The sequence below is a fragment of the Somniosus microcephalus genome, chromosome 13 (genome assembly GCF_052327205.1).
Source record: "Somniosus microcephalus isolate GS21.2 chromosome 13, FLI_Smic_1.0, whole genome shotgun sequence".
Taxonomy (NCBI): Eukaryota; Metazoa; Chordata; class Chondrichthyes; order Squaliformes; family Somniosidae; genus Somniosus; species Somniosus microcephalus.
This window is the reverse complement of record NC_140999.1, coordinates 66225915-66247158: the sequence shown is the minus strand read 5'-3', so window position 1 is coordinate 66247158 and position 21244 is coordinate 66225915. Positions and strand designations below refer to the sequence as shown.

General features: G+C 47.8%; 1 protein-coding gene across 1 annotated transcript; it reads left to right on the top strand.

The window, feature by feature from the left end:
* Positions 1-3351: 3351 nt before the first annotated feature.
* Positions 3352-10971, top strand: LOC147108384 (zona pellucida sperm-binding protein 4-like). Its single transcript, XM_086006039.1, has 8 exons — positions 3352-3597; positions 3670-3767; positions 3848-3981; positions 4068-4257; positions 6868-7013; positions 7688-7747; positions 10632-10742; positions 10811-10971. Exons 1-8 carry the CDS (start codon positions 3382-3384, stop codon positions 10957-10959), a joined length of 1104 nt encoding a protein of 367 aa, XP_085862165.1. The 5' UTR covers positions 3352-3381; the 3' UTR covers positions 10960-10971.
* The last annotated feature ends 10273 nt before the right edge of the window (positions 10972-21244 follow it).

The following is a 21244-nucleotide window of genomic DNA, read 5'->3' as shown; positions in this document are numbered from 1 at the left end:
GTCTGCGGGCGTGGGCAGAAACTGGGGGGCCGGTGGTGGGGATATAGTGTTCCACACCGTGCTTGGTGGCTTTGGCCGAAAAGGTCGGGTTAGTGAGGGCGGGAAACTCAGCTAGGAGTGCCGAGTAGTCGTCCGTGGCTCTGGCGAGGCAGTAGGTCGTCGGGCCGGCCGAACGGGCCGGGGTAAAGGCGCCGGGGATGGGGGCCATAGTGTTGATGTCGACGAGGCGGTGCCTCGGAATGTCGACAAGGAGGCCGTGGGCACGTAGGAAGTCGGCGCCAATGAGTGGGCAGAGGACCTTGGCTGTCAGGAACTCCCAGCGGTAGCGGCGGCCCGCGAGGTCGAGCGTGACCATGCGGGTGCCATGTGTGCGGATTTCAGAGCCGTTGGCTGCAGCCAGTGTGATACCCCGTGTGCCGCGTTGGATCTCGAGGGCGGAGGCGGGGGTGATGCTGTGCTGGGCCCCTGTGTCGCACAGAAATCGGCGGTTGGTTCTGTCGTCAGTGACGTACAGTAGGGGCTCCTTCTGCCCCGCGGCCATCGCGGGGGCCGGTGCGGGGGGGGGTTTGAAGGAACACGGTGGTGTGCAGCGTTGAGCCCTAGCGCCAAAACGGGTGTGGTAGTAGCAGTGACCCGGAGTGGTAGGGCGGTCGGGCCTAGCGGCCCGGGAAGACCGCGTGGTCGTTGCCGTGAGGTCGGGCGCGACGTCGCGAGCGGCCTGTGCAGAGAGCAGCCGGTCGGCCTTTTCGGCTATCTCATTCAGGTCCGTGGAGTCAGACTCCACAAGGAGCGGGCGGATGCTGGCGGGGAGCTGCCGAATGAAAAGCATGCGAAAAAGGGTGCCGGGATTTTTGTCGTCGGATAGGGACAGCATGTGGGAAAGCAGGTCTGATGGTGAAGCGTCACCAAGGCCGGGGAGGTCCAGGAGTTGGCAGTGGCGCTGGTAAGAGGACGTTTGAAATTTTTTAAGTAGCGCAGCCTTCAGATGCTCGTACTTGCCCTCCGTTGGTGGATTCTGCAGCGCTGCCCAAACCTTGGGGACTGTAGCGTAGGTGAGCGAGGCGACGAGGTAGTCGTACTTCGTGGCGTCGACTGTAATGCCTTTCAGCCGGAATCTGGACTCAGCTTGAACGAACCAGGCTTCGGCGAGGTTCCCCCAAAAGTCAGGTAATTTAACCGTGACTACGTTTGTATCCGCCATGCTAGCTTAGGATTCGTCCTGAGCGTCGGGGTCACCAGTGTTGAGATACCGCGGCAAACGTGGGAGTCGAGACAGAGCTATTGAAAACACAACTGCTTTATTCTGACCACATGGCAAACAGGAACTAGAAAAGCCCGCACATCCACTTAAATACTTCCCAGACAGGAAGTGCTCCCGGCAGCCTGTCCCTGCGGGAAACAAGTTGCTGGAGGAAAGGGCCCCCGGCTGGGGGCTTCTGCTTAGACTGTCTGTGCCGCCGTGAGCGGATTATGTCCAGTGGTGGCATGTCGCCACACAGGCAGGTTATGCTTGAACTGTATAAAACACTGGTTAGGCTGCAGGTAGAATACTGTGTGCAGTTCTGGCCAGCACATTACAGGAAGGATGTGATAGAGAGGGTGTAGAGGAGATTTACGAGTATGTTAGAACATAAGAACATAAGAAATAGGTGCAGGAGTGGGCCAGTCGGCCCCTCGAGCCTGCTCTGCCATTCAATAAGATCATGTTGCCTGGGCTGGGGAATTTTAGCTATGAGGAAAGATTGGATAGGCTGGGGTTGTTTTCCTTGGAACAGAGGAGACTGAGGGGAGACAAAATTGAGGTGTACAACATTATGAGGGGCCAAGATAGTGTGGACAGGAAGTACCTATTTCCATTAGCAGAAGGGTCAATAACCATGGGACATAGATTTAAAGTAATTGGTCGGAGGTTTATAGGGGATTTGAGGCAAAAAAGTTTCACCCAGAGGGTGGTGGGGGTGTGGAACTCACTGCCTGAAAGGATGTTAGAGGCAAAGAGCCTCATCACATTGAAAATGTACATGGATCTGCACTTGAAGTGCCATAACCTACAGGGCTACGGACCAAGTGCTGGAAAGTGAGATTTGGCTGGATAGCGCTTTGTCGGCCGGCATGGACAAGAGGGACAAATGGCCTCCTTATATTCTATAAATTTCTATGATTCTATGAAAGGGCGGGGGAGTGGGACTGCTCTTGAAGAAAGCCCTCATGGGCTTGACGAGCTGAATGTGCTGTGCTGCAACCATTCTATGTTTCTATGATCACATTGCTGTTTGTGGGAGCTTGATGTGCTCAAATTGGCTGCCGCGTTTCCTACATTACAATAGTGACTACACTTCAGAAAGTAGTTCATTGGCTGTAAAGTGCTTTGGGACGTCCGGTGGTCATGAAAGGCGCTATATAAATGCATATCTTTCTTTTACTTTTCTTGGTTATGATGTGATCCAGGGTCTGTTTAGAAGCTCCACAATCACATGATGGGGCTGATTTAACCTTCCACCTATGGAGAAGGTGGCAGCATCTACCATGACCGGTTCTGAATCAGTTGATTGTCCTAGTTTGATCCTTCAGGTTGTACTATGAAGTCCTCTATGGAATCAATTCGGAATGTTGCATTTCACCATCTGTCAAGACTGAAGGGTTTTGGCAACGGTCCAAAATTGCTTTCTAAATTTGAGATGGGTTGGTCAAGTTGGCCTTGATTGGCATGTCTTTGCTGTTGTAGCGGTAGTTATCTCTGAGACTGTGTATATTCGCAGCATAAGTGTGGTGCCAAATTACTGGATTGTCATAAAAAATTCATCAGTTTCACTAATTTCCTTTTAGGGAAAGAAATCTGCTGTCTTTGCCTCGTCTGGCCTATGGGACTCCAGACCCACAGCAATGTGGTTGACACTTAACTGCAATCTGAAATGGCCCAGCAAGGCAATGAGCTGTATCAAACCACTATGACAGTCAGTGTGGGAACCTTCACCACATCAAAGGCAGCTCACCACCACCTTAAAGGGCAATTGGGGATAGGGCAATAAATGTCAACCTTGCCAGTGATACCCACGTGCTGTGAATGAATTAAAAAAAAACTAACTTTATATCTGAGATCGATGCTCACCATGGTTCGAGGGATATGGAGTTGGGGTATAGATCAGCCATGATCTCATTGAATGGTGGAACTGGCCTGAGGGGCTGAATGGCCTGCACCTGTTCCCAGCTAGTATAAGTGCATCCTTGCTCACTCCACTATCCAACTAAATGGTTGTGCTTCCACTTGGATTCTAGTCCTGTTACTGCTGTGAGCTGGTCTGTGGCTTTTGAGACTCAGTCCCTCAAGTCTCTGGTCTGAGACCTCTGATTTCTCCTCTAATGAGAAGCCCCTGACCATCAATGGGTGCAGTGGAATTGAATTGTAATTCTCTTGCAGTGTGCACAGTGGATGGTCAGTTCATCATAGTGATCTCCAAGACCCTGACCCTTCCTGCCCTCAACCTGTCATCTCTGTATGTGAAAGATGGACAAGAAGCAAAGTGCAGGCCTAAACTAACCACTGCAAAGCTTGTGACCTTCTGCTTCCCGATTACCTCTTGTGGCTCGACCAAGCGGGTGAGTATTGATGGGCCGAGCATTCTCCACGTGAATGAACCAGCTCCCTATTAACCAGTGTTCTCTCTGCAGGAGGAGAATAGAACCTTGGTGTATGAAACGGATGTGTTGGGTAAGAGGATGATTCTGACTGGGAAACTGGGCTCAATAACCCGAGACAGCACCTTCAGGTAGGAGGATGGTGGGGAGATGTTGGGGTTGGAGGGATGTGTTGCTGGATGAAGCTCCACCTGCTATTGTCTCTCTGCAGCCTGCATGTCCAGTGCAAGTACAAGGGGAGGAAAGAGACTGGCTTACAAATCATTGTCACGGTTTACACGGCTCCTCCACCACCTCCTGCTTCTGATGATGGGATTCTGAAACTGGAACTGAGAATTGCAAAATGTTTAATGGCCCTGGGTAATGGTGACAGAAACACTGGGAATGTATCAATGCAGGGAGTGACTGGTGCTTGTGTGTCTGCCTTTCAGGTGGTAACTTCAGATCCTGGTATGTGGATAGTGACTACCCCATTCAGAGTATCCTTCAGGACCCAGTGCTTGTGGAGGTTCGTGTCCAGGACCGCACAGACCCAATGATTGTCCTGAGGTTGCATGACTGCTGGGCGACTCCTGTCCCAGCCCCAAACCACGAGGTGCAATGGAGTCTACTGGTGGACGGGTAAGGAAAGGCTGAATGGAAGGGCTAATGGTTTTGCGAATTCATAGAAAATGATAAGCTGATGGGCAGTGAAAGACCAACTGTTCCATCAAGCCTGCCCCACACTCTTGACTGTAGCATTGTGACTAGACAGTTCCTACTCCCCTCATCCCAATAACCATGTAATCTCCTGGGAGAGACAGAAAACCCAGGGCCAATAAGGTGGGAAATACTCTGTGTGATGCCTCAGGTGATCAAATCCAGTCCAGGAGATCCCATGGGCCACACTCTGCCAAATGTTAATTGCAAAGACATTTGCCTTCTATATGATGCCATGTGATCTCTGGTTTTGGCCAGGGACCAGCCCAGCTCCCCCCTGGAAGGTGTGCAGAAAATCAGCACCCACCACATCTTGTCAATGTATTCTCATCACTCACTACTCTCTAGCTGGGCTGGGGGGCGGGGAATCGGTGTGTGCTGCGAGTGGGAAGGAGAGCCACCGAACATCAGTCTATTCTGACTCTTGCCTAGTTTAAACTTCTCCCCATGTCCTCGTGTCAAACTGTAATAATCTCAACAGGGATGCTATACAGCCCTTTATAGATCTCTATCAGGCCACCTCTAATTCCATGCTGGTCAAGGATAAGTAGACACAGCTCATTGTGTCTGAGTAGGTAAGGTTCTTGTAGCTAGGAATCATTCTTGTAGTTGGCGTCTTTTCCAAGACTGCCATCACCATCATGATGGGACCAAAACTGGGTGTAGTACTCTAGATGCAGTCTAACCAATGACGTGCAAAGTGACAGAGCGGTGTCCTTTGATTTGTACTGAATAGTTCTATGAATACAATCCAATACAGTGTTGGCTTTAGCTAAGTTTGTCTACATTGGTCCTGAAGCTTTCAGTATTGTTCCATGCAACAGTTACTATTGCACTAAGAAAGCTGAATGTGACCCCAGCTTTAGAGTAATGGGGTGAACTAAATAGTACATTGTAGCCCAGGTCTGGGTGTAGATGGCTACTTTCTCATTGATGGAATGGATTGAACTCTAACCCTTGCCACCAATGCCAAACTAAAATCCCTTTTCTTTATTGGATCAATAATTTATTTTTCTGCTCCCACTGACTGAGCCTCCTGTTGCAGGTGCTCCCACTGACGGACCCTCCTGTTGCAGGTGCTCCCACTTATTCAAGAAGGGTAGTAGGGAAAAACCGGGGAACTACAGGCCAGTGAGCCTAACATCAGTGGTAGGAAAATTATTGGAAAAAATCCTGAGGGACAAAATTTGTCTCCACTTGGAGAGGCAAGGATTAATCAGGGATAGTCAACATGGCTTTGTCAAGGGAAGATCATGTCTGACTAATTTGATTGAATTTTTTGAGGGGGTGACTAGGTGTGTGGATGAGGGTAACGCAGTGGATGTGGTATACATGGATTTCAGTAAGGCCTTCGATAAAGTCCCGCACAGGAGACTGGTCAAGAAGGTAAGAGCCCATGGAATCCAGGGTGCCTTGGCACATTGGATACAAAACTGGCTTAGTGGCAGAAGGCAGAGGGTGATGGTCGAAGGTTGTTTTTGTGACTGGAAGCCTGTGGCCAGTGGGGTACCACAGGGATCGGTGCTGGGTCCCTTGCTGTTTGTGGTCTACATTAATGACTTGGATATGAATGTAAAGGGTATGATCAGTAAGTTCGCGGATGATACAAAAATTGGTAGGGTGGTAAATAGCGAGGAGGGTAGCCTCAGCCTGCAGGACGATATAGATGGGTTGGTCAGATGGGCGGAACAGTGGCAAATGGAATTTAACCCGGAAAAGTGCGAGGTGATGCACTTTGGGGGGACTAACAAGGCAAAGGAATACACAATGAATGGAAAGACCCTAGGCAAGACGGAGGGTCAGAGGGATCTGGGTGTGCAAGTACACAGATCCCTGAAGGCGGCGGAACAGGTGGATAAGGTGGTAAAAAAGGCATATGGGATACTTGCCTTCATTAGCCGAGGCATTGAATATAAGAGCAAGGAGGTTATGATGGAGCTGTATAAAACACTGGTTAGGCCACAGCTGGAATACTGTGTGCAGTTCTGGTCGCCACACTACAGGAAGGATGTAATCGCGTTAGAGAGGGTGCAGAGGAGGTTCACCAGGATGTTACCAGGGCTGGAGCGCTTCAGCTATGAAGAGAGACTGGGCAGATTGGGTTTGTTTTCCTTGGAGCAGAGGAGGCTGAGGGGGGACATGATTGAGGTGTACAAAATTATGAGGGGCATAGATAGGATGGATGCTGAGGAGCTTTTTCCCTTAGTAGAGGGGTCAATAACTAGGGGGCATAGATTCAAGGTAAAGGGCGGGAGGTTTAGAGGGGATTTGAGAAAGAACTTTTTCACCCAGAGGGTGGTTGGAGTCTGGAACTCACTGCCTGAAAGGGTTGTGGAGGCAGAAACCCTCACAACATTTAAGAAGCATTTGGATGTGCACTTGAAATGCCATAGCATACAAGGCTACGGGCCAAATGCTGGAATATGGGATTAGATTAGACAGGGCTTGATGGCCGGCGCGGACACGATGGGCCGAAGGGCCTCTATCCGTGCTGTATTACTCTACTCTCTATTACTGACCCTTCTGTTGCAGGTGCCCCTATGATGGTGATGACTACCAGACCCTCCTACACCCGGTGGTTGTGTTTTCCAGCCTGCAGTTCCCAACCCATCACAAACAGTTTGAAGTGAAGACTTTTGTTTTCCTGGATGGAGATTCTGCCCAGCCTCTCACTGGACAGATAACCAAACAGGAGTCTGAGCCAATGAAACATAGAAACATAGAAGATCGGAGCAGGAGTAGGCCATTCGGCCCCTCGAGCTTGCTCCGCCATTCAATGAGATCATGGCTGATCATCCAAACTCAGTACCCTGTCCCTGCCTTTTCCCCATATTCCTTGACCCCTTTAGCCTTAAGAAATATATCTAACTCCTTCTTGAATATATTTAATGAATTGGCCTCAACTGCCTTCTGTGGTAGAGAATTCCACAGGCTCACCACTCTCTGGGTGAAGAAATTCCTCCTCATCTCTGTCCTAAATGGCTTACCCCTTATCTTTAGACTGTGACCCCTGGTTCTGGACTCCCCCGCCATCGGGAACATCCTTCCTGCATCTAGTCTGTCTAGTCCTGTTAGAATTTTCTAAGTTTAAATGAGATCCCCGCTCATTCTTCTAAACTCCAGCGAGTATAAGCCCAATCGACCCAATCTCTCCTCATACATCATTCCTGCCATCCCAGGCATCAGTCTGGTGAATCTTCGCTTCATTCCCTCCATGGCAAGAATATCCTTCCTCAGATAATGTAACCAAAACTGCACACAATACTCAAGGTGTGGTCTCTTTCCTGGCTCCTTGTATAACAGCCTGGTTTATCTGTCTACATGAAGCTCACTCTAAACTCCTTTCCCTTCTAGGTTTCCTTGCACTGCAGTGCTGAGGTTCAGGATGACTGTACATCCAAATGTGGCCTAAGTGAGTTCTTGATTTAATCTCTTGCTGAACCAGGGATTTCCTTCTGCTCCAGAGTTTGTTTCTAGTCAAAGCAAACTAATTTACTTTTGTAGTAATATCTAGTTGGTTCCCTGCAACTGGGGGTTTATCACTCTCCCTTCCAATATGAAGAAACCTGCTCTCAATGGGAAGGACCCTTGTCTATAAATGGGAGCCACAACTCATGACGAGTATCTCCAGGGCCTAACTAAAATCCTGTCAGAACATAAGAAATAGGAGCAGGAGTAGGCCTTTCGGCCCCTCAAGCCAGCTCCGCCATTCAATAAGATCATGGCTGATCTGATCTTGGCCTCAACTCCACTTCCCCATAACCCTTGACTCCCCTGTAGCTCAAACGTATATTTCCACCTTGCATATATTCAATTACTCCGCCTCCACAGCTCTCTGGGGTAGAGAATTCCAAAGATTCATGACACTTTGAGAAGAAATTCCTCCTCATCTTCATTTTAAATAGGCAACCCCTTATCCTGAAACTGTGCCCCCCTAGTTCTAGATTCCCTCATGAGGGGAAACATCCTCCCTGTATCTACACTCGAGCCCCCTCAGAATCTTGTGTATTAATAAGATCACCTCATTCATCTAAATTCCAGTGAGTATAGGGGCAACCCTGCTTCATTGACAACCTCTTCATCTCAGGAATTAATCTAGTGAACCTTCTCTGAACTGCCTCCAATGCAAATATATCCCTACTTTTAAATAAGGAGACCAAAACTGCACGCAGTATTCCAGGTATGGTGTCTCCAGCACCCTATAGAGTTGTAGCAATAAAGGCCAACATTCCATTTGCCTTCCTAATTACTTGCTGTATCTGCATGCTAAATTTGTGTTTCATGTAAAATGACCCCCAGATCTAATCATACAATTAATCAGAGTCAACGTGGTTTTATTATGATTTTCTAAATGTCCTGCTATTAATTAATAATGGATTCCAGCATTTTCCCAATGACCGATGTTAGGCTAACTGGCCTATAGCTTCCTGCTTTTTGCCTCCCTCCTTTCTTGAATAGGGGTGTTACATTTGCGGTTTTCCAATCCGCTGGGACCTTTCCAGAATCCAGGGAATTTTGCTAGATTACAACCAATGCATCCACTATCTCTGCAGCCACTTCTTTTAGACCCTAGGATGCAGGCCATCAGGTCCAGGGGACTTATCAGCCTTTAGTCCCATTAGCTTGCCTACTGCTTAGATTACTTTCTCTCTAGTGATAGTCATTGTTTTAAGTTCCTCCCTCCCTATAGCCCCTTGATTATCAATTATTATTGGGATGCTTTTAGTGTCTTCAACCGTGAAGACTGATATGAAATATTTGTTCAAAGTCTCTGCCATTTTCCTGTTTCCCATTATTAATTCCCCAGCCACAACCTCTAAGGGACCAATGTTCACTTTAGCTACTCTTCCCTTTTATTTACCTGTAGAAGCACTTGCTGTCTTTTAAAATATTTTTTGCTAGTTTACACTCATAATCTATCTTTTCCCTTTTTTTTTAGTCATCCTTTGCTGTCCCAATCCTCTGGCCTACCACTAACCTTCACAACATTGTATGCCTTTTCGTTCAATTAGATACCATCCTTAACTTCCTTAGTTAGCCACGGATGGTTTATCCTTCTCATAGTCTTTCTTTCTAACTGGAATAAACCTTGGAGAGTTACGAAATAGCTCCTTAAATGTCTGCCAGTGCTTATCTACTTTCTTACCCTTTAATCTATTTTCCCAGTCTACTTTAGCCAACTCTATCTTCATACCTTTGTAGTTGCCTTTATTTAAGTTTAGGACACTAGTTTCAGACCCAAGTTTCTCGTCCTGAAACTTCTATCATACTATGATCACTGTTCCCTAGAGGATCCTTTATTATGAGATCATTAATTAATCCTGTCTCATTACACATTACCAGATCTAAAATAGCCACTTCCCTAGTTGGTTCGACAACGTATTGTTCTAAGAAACCATCCCGAATACAATCTATGAACTCTTACTCAATTTGATTTGTCCAATCTATATGAAGATTCAAATCACCTATGATTATCGCAGTAACTTTCTTAAAAGCCTCTATTATTTCTTGATATATACTCTGTCCTACAGTATAGCTACTGTTGTGTGTGTGTGTGTGTGGGGGGGGGGATGTAGACTACTCCCACCAGTGACTTCTTTCCTGTACTATATCTTATCTCCACCCAATCTGATTCTCCATCCTGCTCCTCTGAGCCAATATCATTTCTCACCACTGCACTGATCTCATCCTTTAACAGAGCTACCCCACCTCCTTTTACTTTCTGCCTATCCTTCCGAAATGTCAAATACCCCTGAATATTCAGTTCCCAGCCTTGGTCACCTTGCAGCCACGTCTCTGTAATGGCTATCAGATCATGCCCATTTATTTCTATTTTTGCTGTCAACTCATCTATCTTGTTGCGAATGCTGCATGCATTCAGGTAAAGAGCTTTTAATATTTTCTTTTACCCATTCTGAAACTATTTGCTGGTGCATGCTTATGTTTGTATGCTCTCTCCTTTCAGACTCTGGTTATCATTTCCCCTATCGCTACCCTGCACTATTGCCTTCTTCTTTCTCTGGCTTTCTAAATTCCTCTTCAACTGAACTCCCCTTCCCCCCCCACCAGTAGTTTCAGTCTATGTGGTGTCTAGCTTTTTGCCCATCATTGCAAACATTGAACTGGAATTGCAGATGGTGTAACGTGGGTTGGTCTCTGGCTATATAGCAGGTAATGTGTGATCTCCAGTGTCTAGTCAGGATTTTTCTTTCTCCTTGGAGATGATACATGGGTGACCATGTTGGAAAGTGGATCAGGACAAAACTGTCTGCTAACAATGTCTCATTTCCCAATAGAGAGACGCAGGAATACAGATGACCATGAGGGAACATTGGTGAGTGCTCCTGGTCCCATTATTTTCCTAGAAGTTGAGAGTCGTCTGTCTAAGAAGCTGCTTGAAGAGAATGGTAAGTGGAGGTTCTTCAATAGGCCACTGTGAACCCTTCCAAATATAACACCTTGTGTCTCCCAATAGATGCTGCTGGGTCTCCTTCTCGGTTTCTGCATGGAGCAGCCATTGGCTTCATGGTGGTGGCTCTGTCCCTGTTGGTGGTGATGGCTGCAGTGTACAGGATGAAGAAACCAAGAGCTGTCTCTTCCCAATGTAGTGAGATTGAACTGTAGACCTGAACAAATAAACCAGCTGGACAGATGTGTGCCTTTTGGGTGTTGATGTGAAATATGAAATGGCTAGTAGTAAGTCCTAGTTACACTGGTAGAGTTAAAATTAAATTCCACTGCTGATGGGAGGGACAAGGTAGAAACTGAGCAAAGCTTTACTGTCAGACATGGTAACTATCTAATCCAGCACTCCTTGTGTCTAGTTAAAGTTGATTGAGATTATGCCACCCACCCCCAAAAAAAACCCTGGCTTTAGTCAGCTGACAAGGTGGGGTTTTTTTGGAAATCCTTTTGCTCTAAAGAATTTCCTGATTACAATGTGCATTAGTACCCCACACTGTTATGGGCTGCCCTGCACTCTGAACTTCTAACCAATTTTTCTTTGTCCTTTTGAGGATTAGACGTTAGATTGACTTGGATCCTGGGAAAAAATGTGTGGGTAACTTGGTTTGTTCTATGCAAAAGCAGGAGTGTGGCACAGGATCAAGATGTCTTAAATTAAGATACCACCAAGGCTGCTGCAGTGGTGCCTCTGAGAAACTTCACCTATCTTGCCTGCAAGAGTGGTACTTACTTTCTCCTTTCTCATTTCTCCCCTTCTCCCTCCTTCCCTGTAGCTGCCTGTTTGCCATGTGCCTATGATGGGCTGCAGGCTGAGTGCTTTTATGTGTAGTGTGCTAATTCTTTGGCATGGCACCTCAAGCAAACAGTTGAGGACCTTTTTCTACAAATGCTCAGGCTCCTGCCTGTAGGTCTAGCAGACCTTTAGTGGAACAGTATTTCTCTTTGGACTGGGTTGGGGGTTGATGGCAAGAACTGAGCCACAACTTTACTGATCTCATTAGACCCAACACCAATGACTGGCTGGTCACAGTGAAGCAGTGCCCTGCAGTGGGGATATGGCTGGCATGGACATAGATGATGGTGGCAATGTCTTTCCCACTGCCTACATGGCAGAACTGTCTAGGACTTCAGCTGTTATGATTATTCACCTCAATCCCAACCACATTACAGCCAGCCACCTTACCAGTTGAGTGTATGAAGGATATATGTCTCCCTTTGCCTTAAGGGCAAGTGTGATAGTAGAAAATAACAGGCATGTGGAGCTCACTGATGCCCATTTTTTATTCTGCCCTCTGGCTCCTGTTCTACATGGGGAGGAGGGTGAGAACCATAGCCTGGAAGCTGAATCTAGAAGTTGTGAATATGAAGAATATATTTTAGCAGCTCAATGTTGTATGAAGGACTCCAGGGGGGAAAATTTGGTTGCCTTGCACCTCCCATTAGCACCCCAAGAGGGCGGTAATGGGGTGCAAAGCAACTAGTGCCCACCCATGGTGACTTTTGTGCCGCTTGTGAAATTGACCAGATGTTGCAGCTGCGCTCAACACTACCACCACGATCTCCTGTGCCCACAGATCGTGACATCAGTCGAGCATGCAACGCCCCGGTAGCGCTCTGGACTGGATATTAAGTGGCGCCCCCTGCCTTACTGCCTGCCACTAGCAACGACAGGTTGAGGGGAGCGTTTTGCAGTCGGGAAGGAACTGGGGAGGCTATTTAAAGGCGGCGGCTTCTTCCTGCCTTTTTTGGTCAGTGACATTTTTGCACCACGCATTCAGAGAGACACTTCTGGAGAGATTTAATGCTGTGAAGGAGTTTTGGGAACTGAGCAGCACTTTCCAGAATCATTTTGATTTGACCTTCTGTGGTAAACCACTGTTATTGTTGTTCACCGTTGTTGTTGTTATTGCACACTGTCGTATCTATGCATGCCTCAGCTGGCTCCGCCCCGGCTTACACCCACATGCCCAGGTATAAAGGTGACTGCTCTGCAGCCCCCCCTGCCTTCTTGGAAACCAGTCAACCACGAGAGGCATGCTCTGTTCTTTGTTAATAAAAGCCTTTTAGTTACTCTCCTAACTCTCCGTCTTTTATGAGTAATTGATAGCGCATCACCTTCCTTACATCGATATAGAAGTGACTTCAGGGGCTACATTCTGAGCTCAATCCCTGGGCCTCTCCATTGTTCTTTCCAGCAGATTTGATGTACAGGTCTCTCCAGGCCGAGATTCAAGCCTGGAATGAGCAGGGTGTGAATGGAGAGCAAGATTGTCCATCATCTTTAAGAACTGGCCAGCGCCCGTGTGTCTGTTCCATTGCTGGCTGACATCACATGAGCTACGCCAGCACCCTGAGGTAGCACCTTGCTCCTTGGTGTTAGCACCTTAAGACAGGTGTGTAGCACCTGATTTAGCACTCCAATCACCTCCAGGGGCGCTAGAAGCCAAGTTTGCAGTCAGAGGTGATAATTTGTGCCAAGTACTAAACTTTGCGCCTGGCCGATAATTGTGCCCCAAACGGGGCGATCCCAAATTCTGCCCCCCCAGGATTTTAGGTTGCAATGTCCCAGATTCTGTGGACAACAGGCTGTGTGAACCACTCCTGCTGTTAATGTACAAATTGGCCAGCAAAGATACTCCATGAATTTAAAATCCCCACCAGTTGCTAATAGATTTGTGGCTCTCCACCATTCGTTTTGCATAAACTACATCTTTCCCTTAACCTGCCTGTGATTTTAATAAAGTTGCTGCATTTGTAGATTTGCCAAAATTCAGTCTCTTGTGTAAGTACCCTTTTAATGACTGATCCCCTCTCTGGCCCCGACAGTGAACAAGATGTAGTCTCATTCCTTCACATTGTGAATTGTTGAACATTTTACAAATTCTTGCTTTGCCTCTTGGTCCTTGTTCTGATCTGACATTAAATTTACCCACTCTAATTCACCCTCCTTCTCAGTTAATTCTTTAATGAAGGAGATACACCTCTTGTTCACCCAGGGTCTTGTAGCCCTCACCACGCTGGTTATCTCCTCACACTTCCACCAACTTGGTTGGCAACATTTTTAAAAACCTAACAAATCTATCCATGACTGTATTGGCAGGAGTGACCATGGCCCAGTCCTTCTGTAGACGAAGTCCCGTCTTCACTATAGACACCCTCCATCATGTTGTGTGGTACTCTCACCCTGCTAATTGTGATAGATTCAGAACAGATCTAGCAGCTCAAAACTGGGCCATTAGCAGAATTTTATTCCACCACAATCTGTAACCTCATGGCCTGGCATATCCTTCACTCTAACATCAAGCCAGGCGACCAACCATGCTTCAATGAGGAGTGTAGAAGAGCATACCTGGAGCAGTACCAGGTGTACCTAAAAATGAGATGCCAACCTGGGGAAACTGCAACACAGGACTATACGCATACTGAAGCAGCATGCTATAGACAGAGCTAAGCGATCCCACAACCAATGGATCAGATCAAAGCTCTGCAGTCCTGCCACATCCATTTGTGAATGGTGGTGGACAATTAAACAACTAAAGGGGGGAGGAAGAGGAGGCTCCATGAACAACCCAATCCTCAATGATGGAAGAGCCCTGCATCCGACTGCAAAAGAGAAGGCTGAAGCATTTGCAATAATCTTCAGCCAGAAGTATCGAGTGGATGATCAATCTCGGCATCCTCCTGAGGTCCCCACCATCACAGAATCCAGTCTTCAGCCAATTCGATTCACACCACGTGATATCAAGAAATGGCTGAATGCACTGGATACGGCAAAGGCTATGGGCCCCGACAACATCCCGGCTATCGTGCTGAAGATTTGTGCTCCAGAACTAGCCGCATTACTAGCCAAGCTCTTCCAATACAACTACAACACCGGCATCTACCCGACAATGTGGAAAATTGCCCAGGTTGGACCTGTCCATAAAAACAAGACAAATCCAATCTGGCCAATTACCGCCCCATTAGTCTACTCTCAATCAGTAGCAAAGTGTCGTCAACAATGCTATCAAGCGGCACTTACCTAAAATATGCTCAGCGATGCCCAGATGGGTTCCACCAGGACCACTCGGCTCCTGATCTCATTACAGCATTGGTCCAAACATGGACAAAAGAGCTAAATTCCAGAGGTGATATGAGAGTAACTGCTGTTGACATCTAGGCAACATTTGACCGAGTGTGGCATTAAGGAGCCTTAGTAAAATTCAAAACAATTGGAATCAGGGGGAAAACTCTCCACTGGCTGGAGTCATACCTAGTTCAACGCCATGCGCAACTCCTCAGATCATGAAGCAGTCCATGCCCGCATGCAACAAGACCTGGCCGATGCTCAGGCTTAGGCTGATAAGTGGAAGGTAACATTTGTGCCACAGAAGTGCCAGGCAATGACTATCTCCAACAAGTGAGAGTCTAACCACCTCCCCATGACATTCAACGGTATTACCATCGCCGAATCCCTCACCATCAACATCCTAGGGATCCCCATTGACCAGAAACTTAACTGGACAAGCCACAAAAATAATGTGGCAACAAGAGCAGGTCAGAGGCTTGGTATTCTGCGGCGAGTGTCTCACCTCCTGACTCCCCAAAGTCTTTCCACCATCTACAAGGTGTAGTGTATGTACCTTTAAGGGGAGAACTACTTTTTACAGCTCCTGTATACTGTAGTACCGGCAGTGACCACACCTGTATATAAACCCTGAGTAGGGATCTGTACTGTTAGTTTTAGAGTAACCCTTATCCAGTAAACACCTGTTGATTGTTCCTCTGCAGTCTCTGTCTATTTATTGAAGGACACCATACATCAAGATTCATGGATTTAACATTGGCGACGAGTCGATTCGAACCTACCTGCAACTCTGCTGAAGAAGGCCGATTCCAGGGGCACGGGCGTCGACCATCCGGCGGAGACTCCAGCGAGATTGGCTGGCAGCAGGTACGGCGCAGACCCTTCCCGGACGGCGGCGGCTGGAGCCGACCGAAGGCACAGGGGAAGGCCGAGCAGCGTTGACGGGGTAAGAGAGAGGGTAAAGCGCACAGGGCGCAGCCGGGGTTGAAGACCGAGTGGCATCGACGGAAAAAAAAAGAGAGAGAGAGAGGGTAGAGCGCACGGGGCGCAGCCGGGGTTCAGGACCGAGCGGCGTCAACGAGAGAGGCACGCAGGAAAACACGCAGAGCGTGGCCGGTGTTCAAGGGCTGAGCAGCGTCCGCGGGAGAAGAAAGGAAAGCGCGGGAGATGCCATTTGAGCCACAGCGGAGAAGAAGGGAGAGCGCGGGAGATGCCATTTTTGAGCCACAGCGGAGAAGAAGGGAGAGCGCGGGAGACGCCATTTTTGAGCCGCAGCGGAGAAAAAGGGAGAGCGCGGGAGACGCCATTTTGAGCCAGCGGAGAGGAAGGGAGAGCGCGGGAGATGCCATTTTTAGCCAGTCTAACCACACCCAGGGATGCCGAAGAGTGGCAGTGTCACAGCGTTCGACAATGAAGTCGAAGATTGGGCGACATATGTAGAATGCACAGAAGTGTACTGCAAGGCGAATGAAGTGCCAGATGCCAGGAAAGCACTGGTATTGTTGAATTCCATGGGTGCAAAAACATATGGTTTACTGCGAAACCTAGTAACCCCAGAGAAGCCAGTGGAAAAGGATTTTGAAAGCATAGTGGCAATCCTACAGGACCACTTAAACCCCACACCGCTGCTGATAGCAGAAAGATTTAAGTTTCACAAAAGGAACCAGCATAAAGACGAAAGTAATGCTGAGTATTTAACGGAACTGCACAAGCTATCGAAACACTGCCAGTTTGGAACGGGACTAGCAGATACTTTAAGGGACAAGTTTGTGTGTGGGCTTCAAAGTGAAGGAACCCAGAAATGGCTTCTATCAGAAAAGGATCTTACGCTGGACAAGGCTTTCAGCATGGCAGTATCACACGAAGCAGCCGCACGGGGCTCTGCAGAGATACAACGGACACCGCAAGAATATGGCATAAATGAAATGTCATATGGAGCAGTGAAGTGTTATCGCTGTGGCAGAACAACACACAACTATAAGGATTGTTGGTTCAAGGACCAAGTGTGCAGACAGTGTGGAAAAGTAGGACACATATCAAGGGTCTGCAGGTTGGGAAAGAAAACCAGCAGCAAGAAATCTCCACAGGAGAAGTACAAAAAGGTACATAAGGTGACGGAGAGTAGTTCAGATGAACAGAAAAGTGATACAGACTCCGGAAGCAAGGAGCTGGGTTGTCTGAAACGACATAATGTAATCAAAATGGATGATCACCAAACTATCTGGGTCACGCTCAAGATAGACGGAGTCCAAGTGAAAATGGAATTGGACACAGGATCAGCCATAACAGTCATAAACCGAAGGGACTACAAGCGGCTATTCTCACATATACCCTTGAGAGATACAGAGATTGTCTTGAAGACGTACACGGGGCAAAAAGTCTATCCCAAAGGAAAAATAAGGGTGAACGTTATATATAATGGCAAGGAAACACCAAAAATGGACCAATATGTATTGCCAGATGGAGGACCACCACTACTAGGACGTGAATGGATCTGGAAGATACAGCTAGATTGGCATTCCATACAAGCACTGACTGTAGATGCCAAAAAGGATGATGACGTTACACCTGGACGATTGTCAAAAATGCTAACAGACGCACAAGAAGTGTTCCAGGAGGGACTCGGAACACTAAAAGGCATAACAGCGACGATCAAAATAGAGGAAAATGCAAGCCCAAAGTTTTTAAAGGCCAGACAGGTGCCTTATGCAATCCGCCCAGCCGTCGAAGCAGAGCTGGAACATTTGGAACGTGCTGGAGTACTGTCCAAAGTGGACTGGAGCGAGTCGGCTACACCCATCAGTCCTGTAATAAAGAGGTCATTGAGTAATACGCCTGGGGAACCAAAGAAGGTTCGCATCTGTGGGGACTTTAAGGTGACAGTGAACCCAGTCCTTCACACGGTACAATATCTGTTTCCGCGGATTGAAGATATTTTCGCCTCGCTATCTGGAGGAAAACGCTTCACTAAGATTGATCTGGCCCAGGCGTACCTGCAAATGGAGGTAGAAGAAGGCTCGAAACAGTACCTCACGATCAACACTCATAAAGGTCTCTACCAATACAATCGGCTGGTGTTCGGGGTAGCATCAGCTCCGGCTATTTGGCAAAGGGCAATGGATCAAGTCCTGCAAGGGATTCCAGGGACCCAGTGTTATTTGGACGACATCCTGGTCACGGGCGAAAATGACAGCGATCATCTCGCCAACCTGGAGCAGGTGCTCACTAGATTGAAGGAATATGGGCTCCGAGCTAATCGCCACAAATGCGAGTTTTTCCAGAAGCAGAACTCGTATTGTGGTCATGTTATTGATGAAGAGGGGTTACATAAGTCCCCTGAAAATATTGAGGCAGTAGTCAAGGCTCCAGCACCGGAAAATGTGTCACAACTGAGGTCGTTCCTCGGGCTGGTGAACTACTACCATAAGTTCTTGCTGAATTTGTCTACCATACTACACCCACTGAACACCCTACTGCAAACGGGGGTACCATGGAAGTGGAATGACGAATGTAAACGAACTTTCCAGAAGTGCAAAGAATTGATCACATCAAAAGAGGTGTTGGCTCATTTCAACCCAGCACTACCAATTCAGTTGGCGTGTGATGCTTCACCCTATGGTATTGGAGCGGTGCTGTCTCTCAAATTCCTGGACGGCTCGGAGAGGCCAGTAGCCTTTGCGTCTCAGACACTAACCTCAGCCGAGCGTAACTACACCCAGATTGACAGGGAGGCCCTCAGCCTAGTGTGGGGAGTGAAAAAGTTCAACCACTATCTGCACGGGCAGAAGTTCACCTTGCTGACTGACCACCAACCACTTGTCTCCATCTTTAATCCGAAGAAGGGCGTTCTGGTGTTGACTGTGCAACGGCTACAAAGATGGTCCCTTTTTCTAGGGGTGAACCAATATGAAATAGAGTATAAGGGCACGAAACAGCATAGAAACGCTGATGGGCTATCACGCCTACCACTGCCTACTGCGGAGGAAGCACCAGCAGTGGACCCTGTCGAAATATTTTATTCGACTGTAATTGAACGCTTGCCAGTAACTAATGCAGATATAGAGAAGGAGACCCGAAATGACCCAACACTGTCTCGGGTATATGACTTGAAGGTGAAGGGATGGCCAACACATGGCGACTCACTGTTGCCAGCATTCTCATCCAGAAGAGAACAGCTGTCAGTATGCCAGGGGACCTTGATGTGTGGATCCCGAGTGGTAATTCCACCCAAGTTAAGGGAGAGAGTGCTCAATGAGCTTCACGAAGGCCACCTGGGAGGGGTGAAAATGAAAAGCCTTGCTAGGGCTTATGTGTGGTGGCCGGGGATCGATCAGCAAATCGAGGACCTGACAAAGAGCTGCTCAGGATGCCAGAAGGTCCAAAATGCACCACCACATGCCCCTCTACACCCATGGGAGTGGCCCTCCTCTCCATGGCAACGGGTGCATATTGATTTTGCTGGCCCATTCATGGACTCAATGTTTTTAATAGCCGTGGATGCGCACTCGAAATGGCCTGAGGTGATCAAAATGTCCTCCACCATCATGGAGAAAACGATTGCAGTCCTACAGACCATATTTGCCAGGAACGGCTTGCCAGAGCAGATTTGCTCTGATACCGTCCACAGTTTGTGTCCGAAGAATTTCAGAAATTTATGAAAAGGAATGTGGTAAGGCATTATACATCCGCCCCGTATCATCCAGCCACAAATGGATTGGCTGAGAGGTTCGTACAAACCTTTAAAAAGGCAGTAAGGGCCATGTGCGATGACGACATTCCACTGCAGCATAAGCTGGACAATTTACTGTTAGCCTCCAGAAATGCGACACATGCAGTCTCCAACCAGACCCCGGCCATGATGGTCTTTAACCGAAGGTTGAGATCTCGTCTGGAGTTGCTCAGACCAAATGTACGAAGAGATGTTGAGAATAAGCAATTCCAGCACATCAATGAGAAGCCGACAAGGAGCTTCAATGTAGGGCAACCAGTCTTGGCCCGCGACTACCGAACAGAGAAATGGCAACCAGGAACGATATGCACACGGCAGGGGCCACTAATGTACACAGTGGATGTTGGGGAGAACATTGTGAGACGCCATGTTGACCAGATCCTAGAGTCACAGGAACGAGTCAACCCCATGTCTCACGTACCTGGTGATGAATCCGACATACAGGTAGCATCTACCCCAGAAACAGTGGCATCGGAAGCTGATGAACCAACCGACGACAGGGGGCCAGAATCGCCTCCGCACCAAGAGCAAGACACTCAGGAAAGGCACTATCCAAAAAGGATCAGGAAGCCGCCCCAAAGACTGAATTTATAAATGGACTATTTTCAGTTAATGTTGTATTTTAAAAGTGTTAATTGTTAAATGAATGTTATGGTACTGTTAATCTAAAAGGGGAGGAATTGTTGTGTATGTACCTTTAAGGGGAGAACTACTTTTTACAGCTCCTGTATACTGTAGTACTGGCAGTGACCACACCTGTATATAAACCCTGAGTAGGGATCTGTACTGTTAGTTTTAGAGTAACCCTCATCCAGTAAACACCTGTTGATTGTTCCTCTGCAGTCTCTGTCTATTTTTTGAAGGACACCATACATCAAGATTCACGGATTTAACACAAGGCACAAGTAAGGAGTGTGATGGAATACTCTCCACTTCCCTGGATGAGTGCAGCTCCAACAACACCCAAGAAGCTCGACACCATCCAGGACAAAGCAGCCCACTTGATTGGCACCCCATCCACCACCTTAAACATTCATTCCCTCCACCACCGGCATACAGTGGCTGCAGTGTGTACCATCTACAAGGTGCACTGCAGCAATTTGCCAAGGCTTCTTCTCCCAAACCCACGACCCCTTCAACCTAGAAGGACAAGGGCAGCAGGTGCATGGTAACACCACCACCTCCAAGTTCCCCTTCAAGTCACACACCATCCTGACTTAGAAGTATATCGCTGATCCTTCATCATCGCTGGGTCAAAATCCTGGAACTCACTACCGAACAGCACTGTGCGAGTACCTTCACCACACAGACTGCAGCAGTTCAAGAAGGCAGTTCACCACCACCTTCTTGAGGGCAACTAGGAATGGGCAATAAATGCTGGCCTTGCCAGCGATGCCCAGATCCCATGAACGAAGAAAAAAAAAGGCAGATGATTGTGGTTGTTGGAGGCCAATTATCTCAGCCCCAGGACATCGCAGCAGGAGCTCCTCAGGGCAGAGTCCTAGGCCCAACCATCTTCAGCTGCTTCATCAATGACCTTCCCTCCATCGTAAGGTAAGAAGTAGGGATATTTGCTGATGATTGCACAGTGGACCTGCGAGGGAGCGGGAGCAGAGCCCGGCAGTTTAAAAGAGTGAAGCCCGAGAGGC